The 18682-nt window shown below is 40.3% G+C and overlaps 1 protein-coding gene across 1 annotated transcript in view; it reads left to right on the top strand.

Annotated features, from left to right (window-relative positions):
- The window catches only part of RASA2 (RAS p21 protein activator 2), a gene marked incomplete in the record, with an annotated part of 722923 nt that overhangs the window by 427063 nt on the left and 277178 nt on the right, over positions 1 to 18682 (top strand). The window contains 1 exon segment of the mRNA XM_053709823.1: positions 1025 to 1148. Coding sequence (XP_053565798.1) covers positions 1025 to 1148 — 124 coding nt within the window.

Genomic DNA, 18682 nt, shown 5'->3' with positions numbered 1-18682 from the left:
ATCTCAAAGTGTTTAATGTCCCTACTCCTTAGACTACACAATTTTGGGATTTATTGCCCCCTGAAGCAGCCTAAGAAAATGCTATTTAAAGGGACAAGAAACCCAACATTTTTCTTTCATAATTTAGTTAGAACATACAATGTTATACAACTTTCCAGTTTACTTCTATTATCAAATTTACTTAATTTGCTTAAAATAATTTTTTGAAGGAGCAGCAATGCACTACTGGTTTCTTTATATATATATATATATATATATATATATATATATATATATATATATATATATATATATATATATATATATATATATATATATATAAAATGCAGCCACCAATCAGCAGCTGGAACCTAGGTTCTTTGCTTCTCCTGAGCTTACCTAGATAAACCTTTCAGTAAAGGATAACAAGAGAAGGAAGGAAATTAAATAGAAGTTAATTGGAAAGTTTTTCAAGATTGTATGATCTATCTAAATCAGTGTTTCTCAAAACAGGCCAGAGTTTCATTATATCTTAACTAGAGCACAGGGGAAATAAACATGTGAAGGGTGAGCGCAGGTTAGAAACCATGGTTACTGATCAGCTGATTATTTCACCTGTGCTCTAGTTAAGATATAATGAATATCTGGCCTGTTAAGGGTCCTGAGGACTGGAGAAACACTGATCTAAATCATGAATGTCTAATTATAAATAAAAACAGTCTGCAAGCAACAAGTGGCAGACAGCACGGTACAAAGCCGTTCTCTAGGATCCTTTTTAAGACCTCACTTGCACACTGGTGCATAGGCTGCTGAGCATAAAATGATAGGAAAAGTATATAAATAAAATCCAAAGCACAGAAGTTTTATATCTTATTTCCGTTTCATTCTGGGCATTCACTAATAAAGGAAGGGGGTCAGTAATGGGAGTTATGTGGAATTTTTTTCCTCCTGTAAGTTATAACTTAATGTATTGTATGGTCATGATTTAAATCTGCATGGAAACTTGTTTTGTGATTAAAAGTCTATTGCTTATTTTCTTTTGTAGGACAACTTGAGATACTATGTTGATAAAGTCTTTTACAGCATAGTAAATTCCAGCAAGAGCTGCCCCACTTTGATGTGTGACATATTCTCCGCCCTCAGGCATATGGCCATCAGGCATTTCCCCAGTAAGTCTCTTTTTGTATATCTTGGAGGGAATTATTAACCATACACAGCATAATTTGACTCTTTGGGGATGAGAAAATAACCAACAATTTCATTATTAATTTTAAAAAAATGTTACTGCACATATGGAGATGCACATGTTCTATATGTCTAGTTCCTTCTATGCAATGTCCGTTTCTTTCATGCAATTGGCAAGAGTCCATGAGCTAGTGACGTATGGGATTTACATTCCTACCAGGAGGGGCAAAGTTTCCCAAACCTCAAAATGCCTATAAATACACCCCCACCACACCCACAATTCAGTTTTACAAACTTTGCCTTCTATGGAGGTGGTGAAGTAAGTTTGTGCTAGATTTCTTCGTTGATATGCGCTTTGCAACATGCTGAAGCCCGGTTTTCCTCTGAGTGCAGTGAATGACAGAGTGATGTGAAGGGAGTATTACCTATTGAATGCTATGGTCATCCTATCGGGGATCTATTTCATAGGTTCTCTGTTATCGGTAGTAGAGATTCTTCTCCTACCTCCCTTTTCAGATCGACGATATACTCTTATATACCATTACCTCTGCTGATTCTCGTTTCAGTACTGGTTTGGCTATTTACTATATGTAGATAAGTGTCTTTTGGTAAGTAAGCCTTATTTTATTTATGACACTCTCAGCTATGGTTTGGCACTTTATATGTAAAGTTCTAAATATATGTTTTATACTTATATTTGCCATGATTCAGGTTAATCAGTATATTTCCTTCTTTCAGACTGTGTTTCATTTTTGGGAAATGCATATAAATAAAAAAAATTCTTACCTAAAAATTTTTCATTTGACTTTTCTTCTAAATTGCGGGCTGTTAGGCTCACGGGTGCAAAAAATGCTAGAAATTATTGCGTCAGTTTTGGCACGAGACTTTTTTGGCGCGATAATTAAGTTTGTTAGACGTCATTTCCGTCGTCGTAGTTGACGCCGAGTGTTTTTACGTAGTTGCGTCATCTATGTTTGTTGCAGACGTTTTTGGCGGCAAAAAATTTGTCAATTGTGGGCGTCATACTTGGCGCCAGTTTTTTTTACATTATTTAAGTCTTTGTTTCTTTTTGCTTCTGGTTACCAGAGGCTTATTCTGTTTGCATTTTTTCCCATTCCTGAAACTGTCATTTAAGGAATTTGATAATTTTGCTTTATATGTTGTTTTTTTCTATTACATATTGCAAGATGTCTCAAGCTGACCCTGTATCAGAATCTACTTCTGGAAAGCTGCTGCCTGATGTTGGTTCTACCAAAGCTAAGTGCATTTGTTGTAAACTTGTGGTAACTGTTCCTCCGACTGTAGTTTGTGTTAGTTGTCATGATAAACTTTCAAAAGCAGACAATATTTCCATTAGTAATAACCCATTACCTGTTGTTGTTCCTTCAACATCTAATGTTCAGGATATTCCTGTTAATGTAAGAGAATTTGTTTCTAATTCTATTCAGAAGTTCCTGTCGGTTATACCACCACCTAATAAACGTAAAAGGTCTTTTAAAACTTAAATCCAGATGAATTTTTAAATGACCACCAACATTCTGATTTATCTATCTCTGATGAGGATCTATCTGGTTCAGAAGATTCTGCCTCAGATATTGACACTGACAAATCTTCATATTTATTTAAGATGGAGTTTATTCGTTCTTTACTTAAAGAGGTGTTGATTGCATTAGATATGGAGGAGTCTAGTCCTCTTGATATTAAAACCAGTAAACGTTTAAATTTAGTTTTTAAACCCCATGTAGTTATTCCAGAGGTTTTTCCAGTTCCTGATGCTATTTCAGATGTAATTTCTAGGGAATGGAATAGTTTGGGTACTTCATTTACTCCTTCTTTAAGGTTTAAGAAACTGTACCCTTTGCCTGCTGATAGATTGGAGTTTTGGGAAAAAATCCCCAAAGTTGATGGGGCTATCTCTACTCTTGCTAAACGTACTACTATTCCTACAGCAGATAGTACTTCTTTTAAAGATCCTTTAGATAGGAAGCTTGAATCTTTTCTAAGGAAGGCTTATTTATGTTCAGGTAATCTTCTTAGGTCTGCTATTTCTTTGGCTGATGTTTCTGCAGCTTCTACTTTTTGGTTGGAGGCTTTAGCTCAACAAGTACCAGATCATAATGTGTATAGCATTGTTAAGCTAATTCAACATGCTAATAATTTCATTTGTGATGCCATTTTTTATATCATTAGAATTGATGTCAGGTATATGTCTTTAGCTATTTTAGCTAGAAGAGCTTTATGGCTTAAATCTTGGAATGCAGATATGACTTCTAAGTCAACGTTGCTATCTCTTTCTTTCCAAGGTAATAAATTATTTGGTTCTCAGTTGGATTCTATAATTTCAACTGTCACTGGGGGGAAGGGAGCTTTTTTGCCTCAGGATAAAAAAATCTAGGGGTAAATTCATGGCTGCTAACCGTTTTGGTTCATTTCTCCAGAATAAGGAACAGAAGCCTGACCCTTCCCTTAAAGGAACGGTTTCCAATTGGAAGCCTTCTCCAGTCTGGAATAAATCCAAGCCTTTTAGAAAATCGAAACCAGCCCCCAAGTCTGCATGATGGTGTGACCCTCATTCCAGCACAGCTGGTAGGGGGCAGATTACGATTTTTCAAAGATGTTTGGATCAGTTCAATTCAAAATCATTGGATTCAGAACATTGTTTCTCAAAGGTACAGAATAGGTTTCAAGGTAAGACCACCTGTGAGAAGGTTCTTTCTCTCACGCATTCCAGTAAACCCAGTAAAGGCTCAGGCTTTCCTGAAATGCGTTTCAGACCTGGAGTCATCTGAGGTAATTGTGCCAGTTCCATATCTGGAACGGTGTCTGGGGTTTTATTCAAATCTGTTCATTGTACCAAAGAAAGAGAATTCTTTCAGACCAGTTCTGGATCTAAAAATTTTGAATCGTTATGTAAGAATACCAACATTCAAAATGGTGACTTTACGGACTATTCGGCCGTTTGTTCAGCAAGGGCATTATATGTCCACAATAGACTTACAGGATGCATATCTTCATATTCCAATTCATCCAGATCACTATCAGTCCCTGAGATTCTCTTTTCTAGACAAGCATTACCAATTTGTTGCTCTTCCTTTTGGCCTAGCAACAGCTCCAAGGATCGTCTCAAAGGTTCTCGGTGCCCTTCTCTCTGTAATCAGAGAGCGGGGTATTGCGGTGTTTCCTTATTTGGACGATATCTTGGTACTTGCTCAGTCTTTACTTTCTGCAGAATCTCACACGAATCAACTCGTGTTGTTTCTTCAAAAACATGGTTGGAGGATCAATTTACCAAAAAGTTCCTTGATTCCTCAGACAAAGGTAACCTTTTTGGGATTCCAAATAGATTCAGTATCCATGACTTTGTCTCTAACAGACAAAAGACGTCTGAAATTGGTTTCAGCTGGTCGGAACCTTCAGTCTCAGTCATTCCCTTCAGTAACTATGTGCATGGAGGTTTTAGGTCTCATGACTGCAGCATCGGATGCGATCCCCTTTGCTCGTTTTCACATGAGACCTCTTCAGCTTTGTATGCTGAACCTTTGGTGCAGGGATTATACAAAGATATCACAATTGATATCCTTATATCCCAATACTCGACTTTCTCTGACTTGGTGGTTAAATCACCACCGTTTAGTTATAGGGGCCTCTTTTCTTCGTCCAACCAGGACTGTGATTTCAACAGATGCAAGTCTTTCAGGTTGGGGAGCTGTCTGGGGATCTCTGACAGCGCAGGGGGTTTGGAAATCTCAAGAGGCGAGATTACCCATCAATATTTTGGAACTCCGTGTGATTTTCAGAGCTCTTCAGTTCTGGCCTCTTCTGAAGAGAGAATTGTTTATTTGTTTTCAGACAGACAATGTCACAACCGTGGCGTATGTCAATCATCAAGGTGGGACTCACAGTCCTCAGGCTATGAAAGAAGTATCTCGGATACTTGCATGGGTGGAATCCAGCTCCTGTCTAATCTCTGCGGTTCACATCCCAGGTATAGACAATTGGGAAGCGGATTATCTCAGTCGTCAGTCTTTACATCCGGGAGAATGGTCTCTTCACCCAGATGTGTTTCTTCAGATTGTTCAGATATGGGGGCTTCCAGAAATAGATCTGATGGCTTCTCATCTAAACAGGAAACTTCCCAGGTATCTGTCCAGGGATCCTCAGGCGGAAGCAGTGGATGCGTTGTCACCTCCTTGGAATTATCAACCTGCTTATATCTTTCCGCCTCTAGTTCTTCTTCCAAGAGTGATTTCCAAAATCATGATGGAACGTTCGTTTGTACTGCTGGTGGCTCCAGCATGGCCACACAGGTTTTGGTATGCGGATCTTGTTCGGATGTCCAGTTGCCAACCTTGGCCACTTCCGTTAAGGTCAGACCTTCTATCTCAAGGTCCGTTTTTCCATCAGGATCTCAAATCATTAAATTTGAAGGTATAGCGATTGAACGCTTAGTGCTTAGTCATAGAGGTTTCTCTGACTCGGTGATCAATACTATGTTGCAGGCTCGTAAATCTGTGTCTAGGAAGATTTATTACCGAGTTTGAAAGACTTACATTTCATGGTGTTCCTCTCATAAGTTCTCTTGGCATTCTTTTAGAATTCCTAGAATTTTACAGTTTCTTCAGGATGGTTTGGACAAGGGTTTGTCCGAAAGTTCCTTGAAAGGAAAAATCTCTGCTCTTTCTGTTCTGTTTCACAGAAAAATTGCTAATCTTCCTGACATTCGTTGTTTTGTTCAGGCTTTGATTCGTATCAAGCCTGTCATTAAGTCAATCTCTCCTCCTTGGAGTCTTAATTTGGTTTTGAGAGCTTTACAGGCTCCTCCGTTTGAGCCTATGCATTCTCTGGACATTAAATTACTTTCTTGGAAAGTATTGTTTCTTTTGGCCATCTCTTCTGCTAGAAGAGTTTCTGAATGATCTGCTCTTTCTTGTGAGTCTCCTTTTCTGATTTTTCATCAGGATAAGGCAGTTTTGCGGACTTCATTTAAATTTTTACCTAAGGTTGTGAATTCCAACAATATTAGTAGAGAAATTGTTGTCCCTTCATTGTGTTCTAATCCTAAGAATTCTTTGGAAAGATCTTTGCATTCTTTGGATGTGGTAAGAGCTTTGAAATATTATGTTGAAGCTACTAAAGGTTTCAGAAAGACTTCTAGTCTATTTGTTATCTTTTCTGGTCCTAAGAAAGGTCAGAAAGCTTCTGCTATTTCTGCTTCTTGGTTAAATCTTTTGATTCATCATGCTTATGTGGAGTCTGGTAAATCCCCGCCTCAGAGGATTACGGCTCATTCTACTAGGTCAGTTTCTACTTCCTGGGCTTTTAAGAATGAAGCTTCTGTTGATCAGATTTGCAAAGCAGCAACTTGGTCTTCTTTGCATACTTTTACTAAATTCTACCATTTTCATGTTTTTTCTTCTTCAGAAGCAGTTTTTGGTAGAAAAGTTCTTCAGGCAGCTGTTTGAGTTTGTTTCTTCTGCTTATAATTTCATTTTTTCTCCTGTTAAGTGTAGTCAGTCCACGGGTCATCCATTACTTATGGGATTATAACTCCTCCCTAACAGGAAGTGCAAGAGGATCACCCAAGCAGAGCTGCTATATAGCTCCACCCCTCTACGTCATATCCAGTCATTCTCTTGCACCTAACTAAAGATAGGACGTGTGAGAGGACTGTGGTGTGTTAAACTTAGTTTTTATTTCTTCAATCAAAAGTTTATTTTAAATGGCACCGGAGTGTGTTGTTTGTTCTCAGGCAGCATTAGAAGAAGAATCTGCCTGAGTTTTCTATGATCTTAGCGGTCGTAACTAAGATCCACTTGCTGTTCTCGGCCATTCTGAGGAGTGAGGTAACTTCAGAAGAGGGGATAGCATGCAGGGCCCACCTGCAAGGAGGTATGTGCAGTAAATTATTTTCTAAGGAATGGAATTGACTGAGAAAATACTGCTAATACCGATGTAATGTAAGTGCAGCCTTAAATGCAGTAGTAGCGACTGGTATCAGGCTGATAAGTATGTATGTATACTCTGAGGTATTTCTGGGGAATGGAATTTCACTAAGAAAATACTGTCAATATTAAAGTAATATTTGAGCCTGCACTGCAGTGAAAGCGACCAGCAGCAGGCTTATTAATAACACTTCATAATTTTCAATTTTAAAACGTTTACTGGCATGTTAATCGTTTTTTCTGAGGTACTTGGTGATAAAACTTTATGGGCATGATTTTTACCACATGGCTGTCGTTTTTTTCTGCATAAAAACAGTTTACTGAGCTTCCCCACTGTTGTAATATGAGTGGGAGGGGCCTATTTTAGCGCTTTATTGCGCAGTAAAAATTTAGTCACAGTCTTCCTATTTCTTCCTCCATGATCTAGGACGTCTCTACAGAGCCCAGGGGTCTCCAAAACTAGTTTTGAGGGAGGTAATCAGTCACAGCAGACCTGTGACAGTGTGTTTGACTGTGATAAAAACGTTTATTATTTCAACTGTTATCCGTTTTGGGTATTAAGGGGTTAATCATCCTTTTGCTGGTGGGTGCAATCCTCTGCTAACTTTATACATTTTCTGTTAAAATTTGGTTGTTTTAACATATTTGGTTCATTGTTAATTCAACTGTGTCACATTTTTATGTTTCTTAAAGGCGCAGTAGCGTTTTTTATATAGCTTGTAAATTTATTTAAAAGTTTTTTCCAAGCTTGCTAGTGTTATTGCTAGTCTGTTTAAACATGTCTGACACAGATGAATCTGTTTGTTCACTATGTTTAAAGGCCAATGTGGAGCCCAATAGAAATTTGTGCACTCAATGTATAGATGTTACTTTGAATAAAAGTCAAACTTTATATGTTAAAAGAATATCACCAGACAACGAGGGGGAAGTTATGCCGACTAACTCTCCTCACGTGTCAGTACCTTCGCCTCCCGCTCAGGAGGTGCGTGATATTGTGGCGCCAAGTACATCAGGGCGGCCCATACAAATCACTTTGCAAGACATGGCTAATGTTATGACTGAAGTACTATCTAAATTGCCAGAATTAAGAGGTAAACTCGATCACTCTGGGGTAAGAACAGAGTGCGCTGATAATAGTAGAGCCATGTCTGATACTGCGTCACAATTTGCAGAACATGAGGACGGAGAGCTTCATTCTGTGGGTGACGGATCTGATCCAAGTAAACTGGATTCAGAGATTTAAAATTTTAAATTTAAGCTTGAGAACCTCTGTGTAATACTAGGGGAGGTATTAGCGGCTCTGAATGATTGTAACACGGTTGCAATTCCAGAGAAAGTATGTTGGCTGGATAAATATTTTGCGGTACCGGCGTGTACTGACGTTTTTCCTATACCTAAAAGGCTTACAGAAATTGTTAACAAGGAGTGGGATAGACCCGGTGTGCCCTTTTCACGCCCTCCTATATTTAGAAAAATGTTTCCAATAGACGCCACCACACGGGACCTATGGCAGACGGTCCCTAAGGTGGAGGGAGCAGTTTCTACTCTGGCTAAGCGCACCACTATCCCGGTGGAGGATAGCTGTGCTTTTTCAGATCCAATGGATAAAAAGTTAGAGGGATACCTTAAGAAAATGTTTGTTCAACAAGGTTTTATATTACAACCCCTTGCATGCATCGCGCCTGTCACTGCTGCAGCGGCATTCTGGTTTGAGTCTCTGGAAGAGACCCTTAGCACAGCTCCATTGGATGAGATTATGAACAAGCTTAAAGCCCTTAAGCTAGCTAATTCATTTATTTCTGATGCCGTAGTACACTTAAAGGGACACTGTACCCAAATTTTTTCTTTTGTAATTCAGAAAGAGCATGCAATTTTAAGCAACTTTCCTATTATCAATTTTTCTTCGTTCTCTTGCTATCATTATTTGAAAAAGAAGGCATCTAAGCTTTTTTTTGGTTTTAGTACTCTGGACAGCACTTTTTTATTGGTGGATGGATTTATCCACCAATCAGCAAGGACAACCCAGGTTGTTCACCAAAAATGGGCCGGCATCTAAACTTACATTCTTGCATTTCAAATAAAGATACCAAGAGAATTAAGAAAATTTGATAATAGGAGTAAATTAGAAAGTTGCTTAAAATTTCATGCTCAGTCTGAATCACAAAAGAAAATTTTTGAGTACAGTGTCCCTTTAACCAAACTTACGGCTAAGAACTCCGGATTCGCCATTCAAGCGCGCAGAGCGCTGTGGCTTAAATCCTGGTCAGCTGATGTGACTTCTAAATCTAAATTGCTTAATATTCCTTTCAAAGGGCAGACATTATTCGGGCCCGGCTTGAAAGAAATTATCACTGACATTACTGGAGGTAAGGGCCATGCCCTGCCTCAAGACAGGGCCAAACCAAAGGCTAAACAGTCTAATTTTCGTGCCTTTCGTAACTTCAAGGCAGGAGCAGCATCAACTTCCTCCGCTCCAAGACAGGAAGGAACTGTTGCTCGCTACAGACAGGGCTGGAAACCTAACCAGTCCTGGAACAAGGGCAAGCAGGCCAGAAAACCTGCTGCTGCCCCTAAGACAGCATGAAGTGAGGGCCACCGATCCGGAAACGGATATAGTGGGGGGCAGACTTTCTCTCTTCGCCCAGGCTTGGGCAAGAGATGTCCAGGATCCCTGGGCGTTGGAAATCATATCTCAGGGATATCTTCTGGACTTCAAAGCTTCTCCTCCACAAGGGAGATTTCATCTTTCAAGGTTATCAGCAAACCAGATAAAGAAAGAGGCGTTTCTACGCTGTGTACAAGACCTCTTACTAATGGGAGTGATCCACCCAGTTCCGCGGTCGGAACACGGGCAAGGATTCTATTCAAATCTGTTTGTGGTTCCCAAAAAAGAGGGAACCTTCAGACCAATCTTGGACTTAAAGATCCTAAACAAATTCCTAAGAGTTCCATCGTTCAAAATGGAAACTATTCGAACCATCTTACCCATGATCCAAGAGGGTCAGTACATGACCACAGTGGATTTAAAGGATTCCTACCTTCACATACCGATTCACAAAGATCATTATCGGTATCTAAGATTTTTTCCTAAACAGGCATTACCAGTTTGTAGCTCTTCCCTTCGGGTTAGCTACGGCTCCAAGAATCTTTACAAAGGTTCTGGGCTCTCTTCTGGCGGTACTAAGACCGCGAGGCATAGCAGTAGCTCCGTACCTAGACGACATTCTGATACAAGCGTCAAGTTTCCAAACTGCCAAGTCTCATGCAGAGTTAGTTCTGGCATTTCTAAGGTCGCATGGGTGGAAGGTGAACGTAGAAAAGAGTTCTCTATTGCCACTCACAAGAGTTCCCTTTCTGTAGAAATGAAAATTTACCTGACGGAGGACAGGTTATCAAAACTTCTAAATGCTTGCCGTGTCCTTCATTCCATTCAACACCCGTCAGTGGCTCAGTGCATGGAGGTAATTGGCTTAATGGTAGCGGCAATGGACATAGTACCATTTGCGCGCCTGCATCTCAGACCGCTGCAATTGTGCATGCTAAGTCAGTGGAATGGGGATTACTCAGATTTGTCCCCTCTGCTAAATCTGGATCAAGAGACCAGAGATTCTCTTCTATGGTTGCTTTCTCGGCCACATCTGTCCAAGGGGATGCCCTTCCGCAGGCCAGATTGGACGATTGTAACAACAGACGCCAGCCTTCTACGTTGGGGCGCAGTCTGGAATTCCCTGAAGGCTCAGGGATCATGGACTCAGGAGGAGAGTCTCCTTCCAATAAACATTCTGGAATTAAGAGCAACTTTCAATGCTCTTCTGGCTTGGCCTCAGTTAGCAACTCTGAGGTTCATCAGGTTTCAGTCGGACAACATCACGACTGTGGCTTACATCAACCATCAAGGAGGAACAAGGAGTTCCCTAGCGATGATGGAAGTCTCAAAGATAATTCGCTGGGCAGAGTCTCACTCTTGCCACCTGTCAGCGATCCACATCCCAGGCGTGGAGAACTGGGAGGCGGATTTTCTAAGTCGCCAGACCTTTCATCCGGGGGAGTGGGAACTTCATCCGGAGGTGGTTGCCAACTGCTTCATCTTTGGGGCAAACCAGATCTGGATCTCATGGCGTCTCGCCAGAATGCCAAGCTTCCTTGTTACGGATCCAGGTCCAGGGACCCGGGAGCGGTGCTGATAGATGCTCTGACAGCACCTTGGGTCTTCAACATGGCTTATGTGTTTCCACCTTTCCCGATGCTTCCTCGATTGATTGCCAGGATCAAACAGGAGAGAGCATCGGTGATTCTAATAGCGCCTGCGTGGCCACGCAGGACCTGGTATGCAGATCTAGTGGACATGTCGTCCTGTCCACCATGGTCTCTGCCTCTGAGACAGGATCTTCTGATTCAGGGTCCTTTCAAACATCCAAATCTAATTTCTCTGAGGCTGACTGCATGGAGATTGAACGCTTGATTCTATCAAAGCGTGGATTCTCGGAGTCAGTGATTGATACCTTAATACAGGCTAGGAAACCTGTTACCAGGAAAATTTACCATAAAATATGGCGTAAATACTTATATTGGTGCGAATCCAAGAGTTACTCATGGAGTAAGGTTAGGATTCCTAGGATATTGTCTTTTCTACAAGAAGGTTTAGAAAAGGGTTTATCTGCTAGTTCGTTAAAGGGACAGATTTTAGCTCTGTCTATCCTTTTACACAAACGTCTGGCAGAAGTTCCAGACGTTCAGGCTTTTTGTCAGGCTTTGGCTAGGATTAAGCCTGTGTTTAAGACTGTTGCTCCGCCGTGGAGCTTAAACTTAGTTCTTAACGTTCTGTAAGGTGTTCCGTTTGAACCCCTTCATTCCATCGATATCAAGCTGTTATCTTGGAAAGTTCTGTTTTTAATGGCTATTTCCTCGGCTCGAAGAGTTTCTGAGTTATCAGCCTTACATTGTGATTCTCCTTATCTGATTTTTCATTCAGACAAGGTAGTTCTGCGTACTAAACCTGGGTTCTTACCTAAGGTAGTCACTAACAAGAATATCAATCAAGAGATTGTTGTTCCATCATTGTGCCCTAACCCTTCTTCAAAGAAGGAACGACTTTTGCACAATCTGGACGTCGTCCGTGCCCTGAAATTTTATTTGCAGGCAACTAAAGATTTTCGTCAAACTTCTTCCCTGTTTGTCGTTTATTCTGGACAGAGGAGAGGTCAAAAAGCTTCGGCTACCTCTCTCTTTTTGGCTTCGTAGCATAATACGTTTAGCCTATGAGACTGCTGGACAGCAGCCTCCTGAAAGGATTACAGCTCATTCTACTAGAGCTGTGGCTTCCACTTGGGCCTTTAAGAATGAGGCCTCTGTTGAACAGATTTGCAAGGCTGCAACTTGGTCTTCACTTCACACTTTTTCAAAATTTTACAAATTTGACACTTTTGCTTCTTCGGAGGCTGTTTTTGGGAGAGAGGTTCTACAGGCAGTGGTTCCTTCCGTGTAAAGATCCTGCCTGTCCCTCCCGTCATCCGTGTACTTTTAGCTTTGGTATTGGTATCCCATAAGTAATGGATGACCCGTGGACTGACTACACTTATCAGGAGAAAATATAATTTATGCTTACCTGATAAATTCATTTCTCCTGTAGTGTAGTCAGTCCACGGCCCGCCCTGTTTTTACGGCAGGTCTAAATTTTAATTAAACTCCAGTCACCACTGCACCCTATAGTTTCTCCTTTCTCGTATGGTTTCGGTCCAGTCACCACTGCACCCTATAGTTTCTCCTTTCTCGTATGGTTTCGGTCGAATGACTGGATATGACGTAGAGGGGAGGAGCTATATAGCAGCTCTGCTTGGGTGATCCTCTTGCACTTCCTGTTAGGGAGGAGTTATAATCCCATAAGTAATGGATGACCCGTGGACTGACTACACTACAGGAGAAATGAATTTATCAGGTAAGCATAAATTTATATTTTTCGTTAATAAGACTAAAACTTTTAGATTTGGGTTGTGGATTCTTTTTTCAGCGGAATTGGCTGTCTTTATTTTTATCCCTCCCTCTCTAGTGACTCTTGCGTGGAAGTTCCACATCTTGGGTATTTGCTATCCCATACGTCACTAGCTCATGGACTCTTGCCAATTACATGAAAGAAAACATAATTTATGTAAGAACTTACCTGATAAATCCATTTCTTTCATATTGGCAAGAGTCCATGAGGCCCACCCTTTTTATGGTGGTTAAGATTTTTTTATATAAAGCACAATTATTCCAATTCCTTGTTGATGCTTTCGCTCCTTTCTTATCACTCCACTTCTTGGCTATTCGTTAAACTGATTTGTGGGTGTGGTGAGGGGTGTATTTATAGGCATTTTGAGGTTTGGGAAACTTTGCCCCTCCTGGTAGGAATGTATATCCCATACGTCACTAGCTCATGGACTCTTGCCAATATGAAAGAAATTAATTTATCAGGTAAGTTCTTACATAAATTATGTTATTCTGATATGTTTACGTCTGTCAGATATCAAAATAAGTGCAAATTTAAATGTGACACTGAATTTAAGGGCAACACTGATTTAGGGTTGTCAGAACTCTGGCTCTTGGCATGTTAGTATTTGCATAAATTACATAATATTTGTTTTATTTACACACATTTAAATTTTGACCGTCACACCCTTTTAAAAGATCAGCTTCTATTTGGAGCAGCATTTCTTGGATTTTAAAGGGTCTTACATCACTGGATATGTCTATATTATATTGTTTTTTTGTTTTTACCTTTGAATTGTATTTTGATATCTAGTTCTCAGGTAACAAAACGGAGACACACTTTCATTTAACAAATGCATAGGGACCATGACAGTGAGAACACAAATATTTTGAGACTGACGCCGATTTATAACTGTCAGAACTACATGTCTAGTATACAAACAAAGCTCTACACACATGCTTCTTAAGCTGAGGGTCACTTAAAAAATGTCCAGTGATCGGTGCAAAACACTTGGATATACAGTGTACAATGTATGAGAGAGTAATATTTTTTCAGGGCTAGTAAACCAAAAAATTTATTTTATGATTTAGGTAGAACATACAATTTTGAACAACTTTCCAGTTTACTTCTATTATCAAATTTGCTTCATTCTCTTATTATCCATTGCTGAAGGAACAGCATTGCACTACTGGCAGGAAGCTGAACACCATCTAGTTAGCCAATCACAAGAGACAAATGTGTACAGGCACCAATTAGCAGCAGCTCCCACTGGTGTATGATAAGTGTGTATTATTTTTCAACAAGGGATACTAAGAGCACAAAGCACATTTGAAAATAGAAGTGAATTTAAAAGTGTCTTAAAATGACATGCTCTATCTGAATCATGCAAGTTTAATTTTGACTTTCCTATCCATTTAATGGGAGGGAGGGAGGGAGGGAGGCAGGCACATAGCTAATTTTGTGCCTCATCAAATGTGCGCACTCATTTTAGCCACTTGGCAAAAAATTGCACAGGCCAAATTTCTTTCATTATGGTGCTGAGTCCATGTGCTATTACTCCTGGGAATTCACCTCCTGGCCTATAGGAGGAGACAAGGATTCCCAAAACTCTGAGTACTTAATCCCTCTCACCTCTCTGGTATTCCAGTCTTCTCTTTTAATCCCTAGAGGAAGGTGAAGAATTGAAGTGCTCCAGATTCTTTGTTGAGTGGGGTCCTCAGCCTGATTTGAGGCTTGTTTTCCCCCTCAGAGAGCTGCTACTGAGAGAGGGTAGATTGGAGTAGGAGCAGAATGTGTCACTAGGACCTGTCCCTTAGCCGCCTCCTGTTGGGTCATATATAATCCCCTTATAGATCATCTGCTGTAACGTACACCGCACTGGATAGGCTCTCTACTAGAAGCAGTCTTTTATGCAGCCAGTATGCTTAGTAGAATGGGTGCATCTGAGGTAAGTGCAGCCATTTCATGCACTCACATAGCCCACAGGCTGTTAGTAGGTGCACTAGTGTTTAGGTACATCATAGCCTGGGGACATATACATATATTTATTTACCACCTTTAAGTTAGAATATTGTTTATAATGTTTAATATTCTATTAATAGAGGTACACTCTCTCTGATGAAATTGGTGCGCTCCCTATAGTGCTTGTGGTATGCAAATAGTAAGGGTCACGCCTCTTGACTAGTGTGCACACCATGCAATCTGTCTAGTGCATGTGTCGAGCCTCTGTTTCTTGCACGCGTTGGGTTAGCGCATGTCTGGTCTCTGTTTTGTGCTTGTGTTTAGTGTGTACAGTGATAGCGCAAATCGGGCCTTAGTCTAGGGAATACAGTTTTAGTGCACATATGATTTCTGGTGAGTGTGCACATGTTAGTGCGGGTCACCCACTTTCTAGTGCACACGCAGTTGGCGCCTTTATTTTTTTCCATTTTCCTGTACTCGATGTTTGTTAGGCGGTCAACTTCGCTACAGTTAAATTTTTCTAGCACTCTATTCCCGCCATTTTTTTCACGCACTAAGACAACTGTGTCCTATACCTCTCGCTTTACATGCCTTCTTTTTCATCTTGGATTAGTAAATTTTTTTATTTATCACTGTTTTGTGGTTTCTTTTGCTACTTTTCTCCTGTATACCTGGACTTTAATCCTAAAGTCCTTATTACGTATGGCAACATATTTTCCTATTGTGTTAATACAATTTACATAATAAGGTTGCTTTGGTGTTCTTTATGTATATTTATTTGTCTGTATATTTCATGAAGCATGCTGATACTGTCCCCACTTTGTTACATCATCCTTTAGAGTGTAGATCCATTGTTAACTATTTTATTTTCTAATTTGCAATATTGTTCGAGTCCAGTTTTGCAATTTCTGAATGGATCACATTACGCATTCTGTCTGATGCTGTTTTTGTCGATACATCGATCTGTCAATCCTCTGTTTCTTCAATACAAGGCAGTGCTTCAGATTTAGTTACAGGTTTGTGCTCTCTAGTTGTGTGGTGACTATGCCTCCTCCTAGTGTGTGCAGAAGTTCTATGTCTGAAGGTCATCCAAGTTACATTCTCAGGTTCTTCTGCATAATCAGAGATCAGAACACCTTATTATTCCCTTATAGTTTTGATATATTTAACATGCATTAAGCCAATAATATCTCGTCTTACTTTAATATGCATATCGGATTTCCGAACATTGATTGGTCGGGAGGAGATGTGACTGTATTGCTCATCCAACACAGCACAGCGATCCAACTGGAGACTGTAAGAATCTGTGGGACAAGCTAACAGCGTATCCCGGAATCCTAACGAACTGCAGAGTGGAGATGGACGCCTTGTAAGGTATTCTTATCAGCATGGAAAAGGTATGGAGAAGGCTTAGTTGGTCTATAAGACTGAAAAATAATCGTTTCCACATTTAAGGTATAACACAGAACTTTCCCACATTTTGTGTATAACACGGAACTTTCTTCTGTTATGTGTGATCAGTCCACGGGTCATCATTACTTCTGGGATATAACTCCTCCCCAACAGGAAATGCAAGAGGATTCACCCAGCAGAGCTGCATATAGCTCCTCCCCTCTACGTCAGTCCCAGTCATTCTCTTGCACCCAACGACTAGATAGGATGTGTGAGAGGACTATGGTGATTATACTTAGTTTTTATGACTTCAATCAAAAGTTTGTTATTTTACAATAGCACCGGAGCGTGTTATTACTTCTCTGGCAGAGTTTGAGGAAGAATCTGCCAGAGTTTTTTACTATGATTTTAACCGGAGTCGTTAAGATCATATTGCTGTTCTCGGCCATCTGAGGGAGGTAAAAGCTTCAGATCAGGGGACAGCGGGCAGATGAATCTGCATTGAGGTATGTAGCAGTTTTTATTTTCTGAATGGAATTGATGAGAAAATCCTGCCATACCGTTATAATGACATGTATGTATACACTTCAGTATTCTGGGGATGGTATTTCACCGGAACTACTCTGTTAAAAGTCACTAATCCTTTTAATAAGTATTTATCATGTTAAACGTTTTTGCTGGAATGTAGAATCGTTTGCATTGCTGAGGTACTGAGTGAATAAATATTTGGGCATTATTTTCCACTTGGCAGTTGTTTGCTTTTAATTGTGACAGTTTCGTTTCTCTTCACTGCTGTGTGTGAGAGGGAGGGGCCGTTTTTGGCGCTCTTTGCTACGCATCAAAAATTTCCAGTCAGCTACTCTTATATTTCCTGCATGATCCGGTTCATCTCTGACAGATCTCAGGGGTCTTCAAACTTCTTTGGAGGGAGGTAGATTCTCTCAGCAGAGTTGTGAGAATTTTATATTGACTGTGAATAAAAAACGTTGCTCTGTAATTTTATGTCAAATTATGGTTATTTTACTAATGGGAACAAACCTTTGCTAAAAGTTGTGTTGTTTCAAAGTTTGATGCTATAACTGTTTTTCCAGTTAATTATTTCAACTGTCATTTAATCGTTTAGTACCTCTTTGAGGCACAGTACGTTTTTGCTAAAAAAGATTATAACCAAGTTGCAAGTTTATTGCTAGTGTGTTAAACATGTCTGACTCAGAGGAAGATATCTGTGTCATTTGTTCCAATGCCAAGGTGGAGCCCAATAGAAACTTATGTACTAACTGTATTGATGCTACTTTAAATAAAAGTCAATCTGTACAATGTGAACAAATTTCACCAAACAGCGAGGGGAGAGTTATGCCGACTAACTCGCCTCACGCGGCAGTACCTGCATCTCCCGCCCGGGAGGTGCGTGATATTATGGCGCCTAGTACATCTGGGCGGCCATTACAAATAACATTACAAGATATGGCTACTGTTATGACTGAAGTTTTGTCTAAATTACCAGAACTAAGAGGCAAGCGTGATCACTCTGGGGTGAGAACAGAGTGCGCTGACAATACTAGGGCCATGTCTGATACTGCGTCACAGCTTGCAGAGCATGAGGACGGAGAGCTTCATTCTGTGGGTGACGGTTCTGATCCAAACAGATTGGATTCAGATATTTCAAATTTTAAATTTAAATTGGAGAACCTCCGTGTATTATTAGGGGAGGTCTTAGCAGCTCTCAATGATTGTAACACCGTTGCAATACCAGAGAAACTGTGTAGGTTGGATAAATACTTTGCGGTACCGGCGAGTACTGACGTTTTTCCTATACCTAAGAGACTAACTGAAATTGTTACTAAGGAGTGGGATAGACCCGGTGTGCCGTTCTCACCCCCTCCAATATTTAGAAAGATGTTTCCAATAGACGCCACCACTCGGGACTTATGGCAAACGGTCCCTAAGGTGGAGGGAGCAGTTTCTACTTTAGCTAAGCGTACCACTATCCCGGTGGAGGATAGCTGTGCTTTTTCGGATCCAATGGATAAAAAATTAGAGGGTTACCTTAAGAAAATGTTTGTTCAACAAGGTTTTATATTGCAACCCCTTGCATGTATCGCGCCGATTACGGCTGCGGCAGCATTTTGGATTGAGTCTCTGGAAGAGAACCTTAGTTCATCTACGCTAGACGACATTACGGACAGGCTTAGAGTCCTTAAACTAGCTAATTCATTCATTTCGGAGGCCGTAGTACATTTAACCAAACTCACGGCTA

This window comes from Bombina bombina, chromosome 4 (genome assembly GCF_027579735.1).
Source record: "Bombina bombina isolate aBomBom1 chromosome 4, aBomBom1.pri, whole genome shotgun sequence".
NCBI classification, from domain to species: Eukaryota; Metazoa; Chordata; class Amphibia; order Anura; family Bombinatoridae; genus Bombina; species Bombina bombina.
The sequence above is the reverse complement of the archived record's forward strand: the minus strand, read 5'-3'. Positions and strand labels throughout refer to the sequence as shown.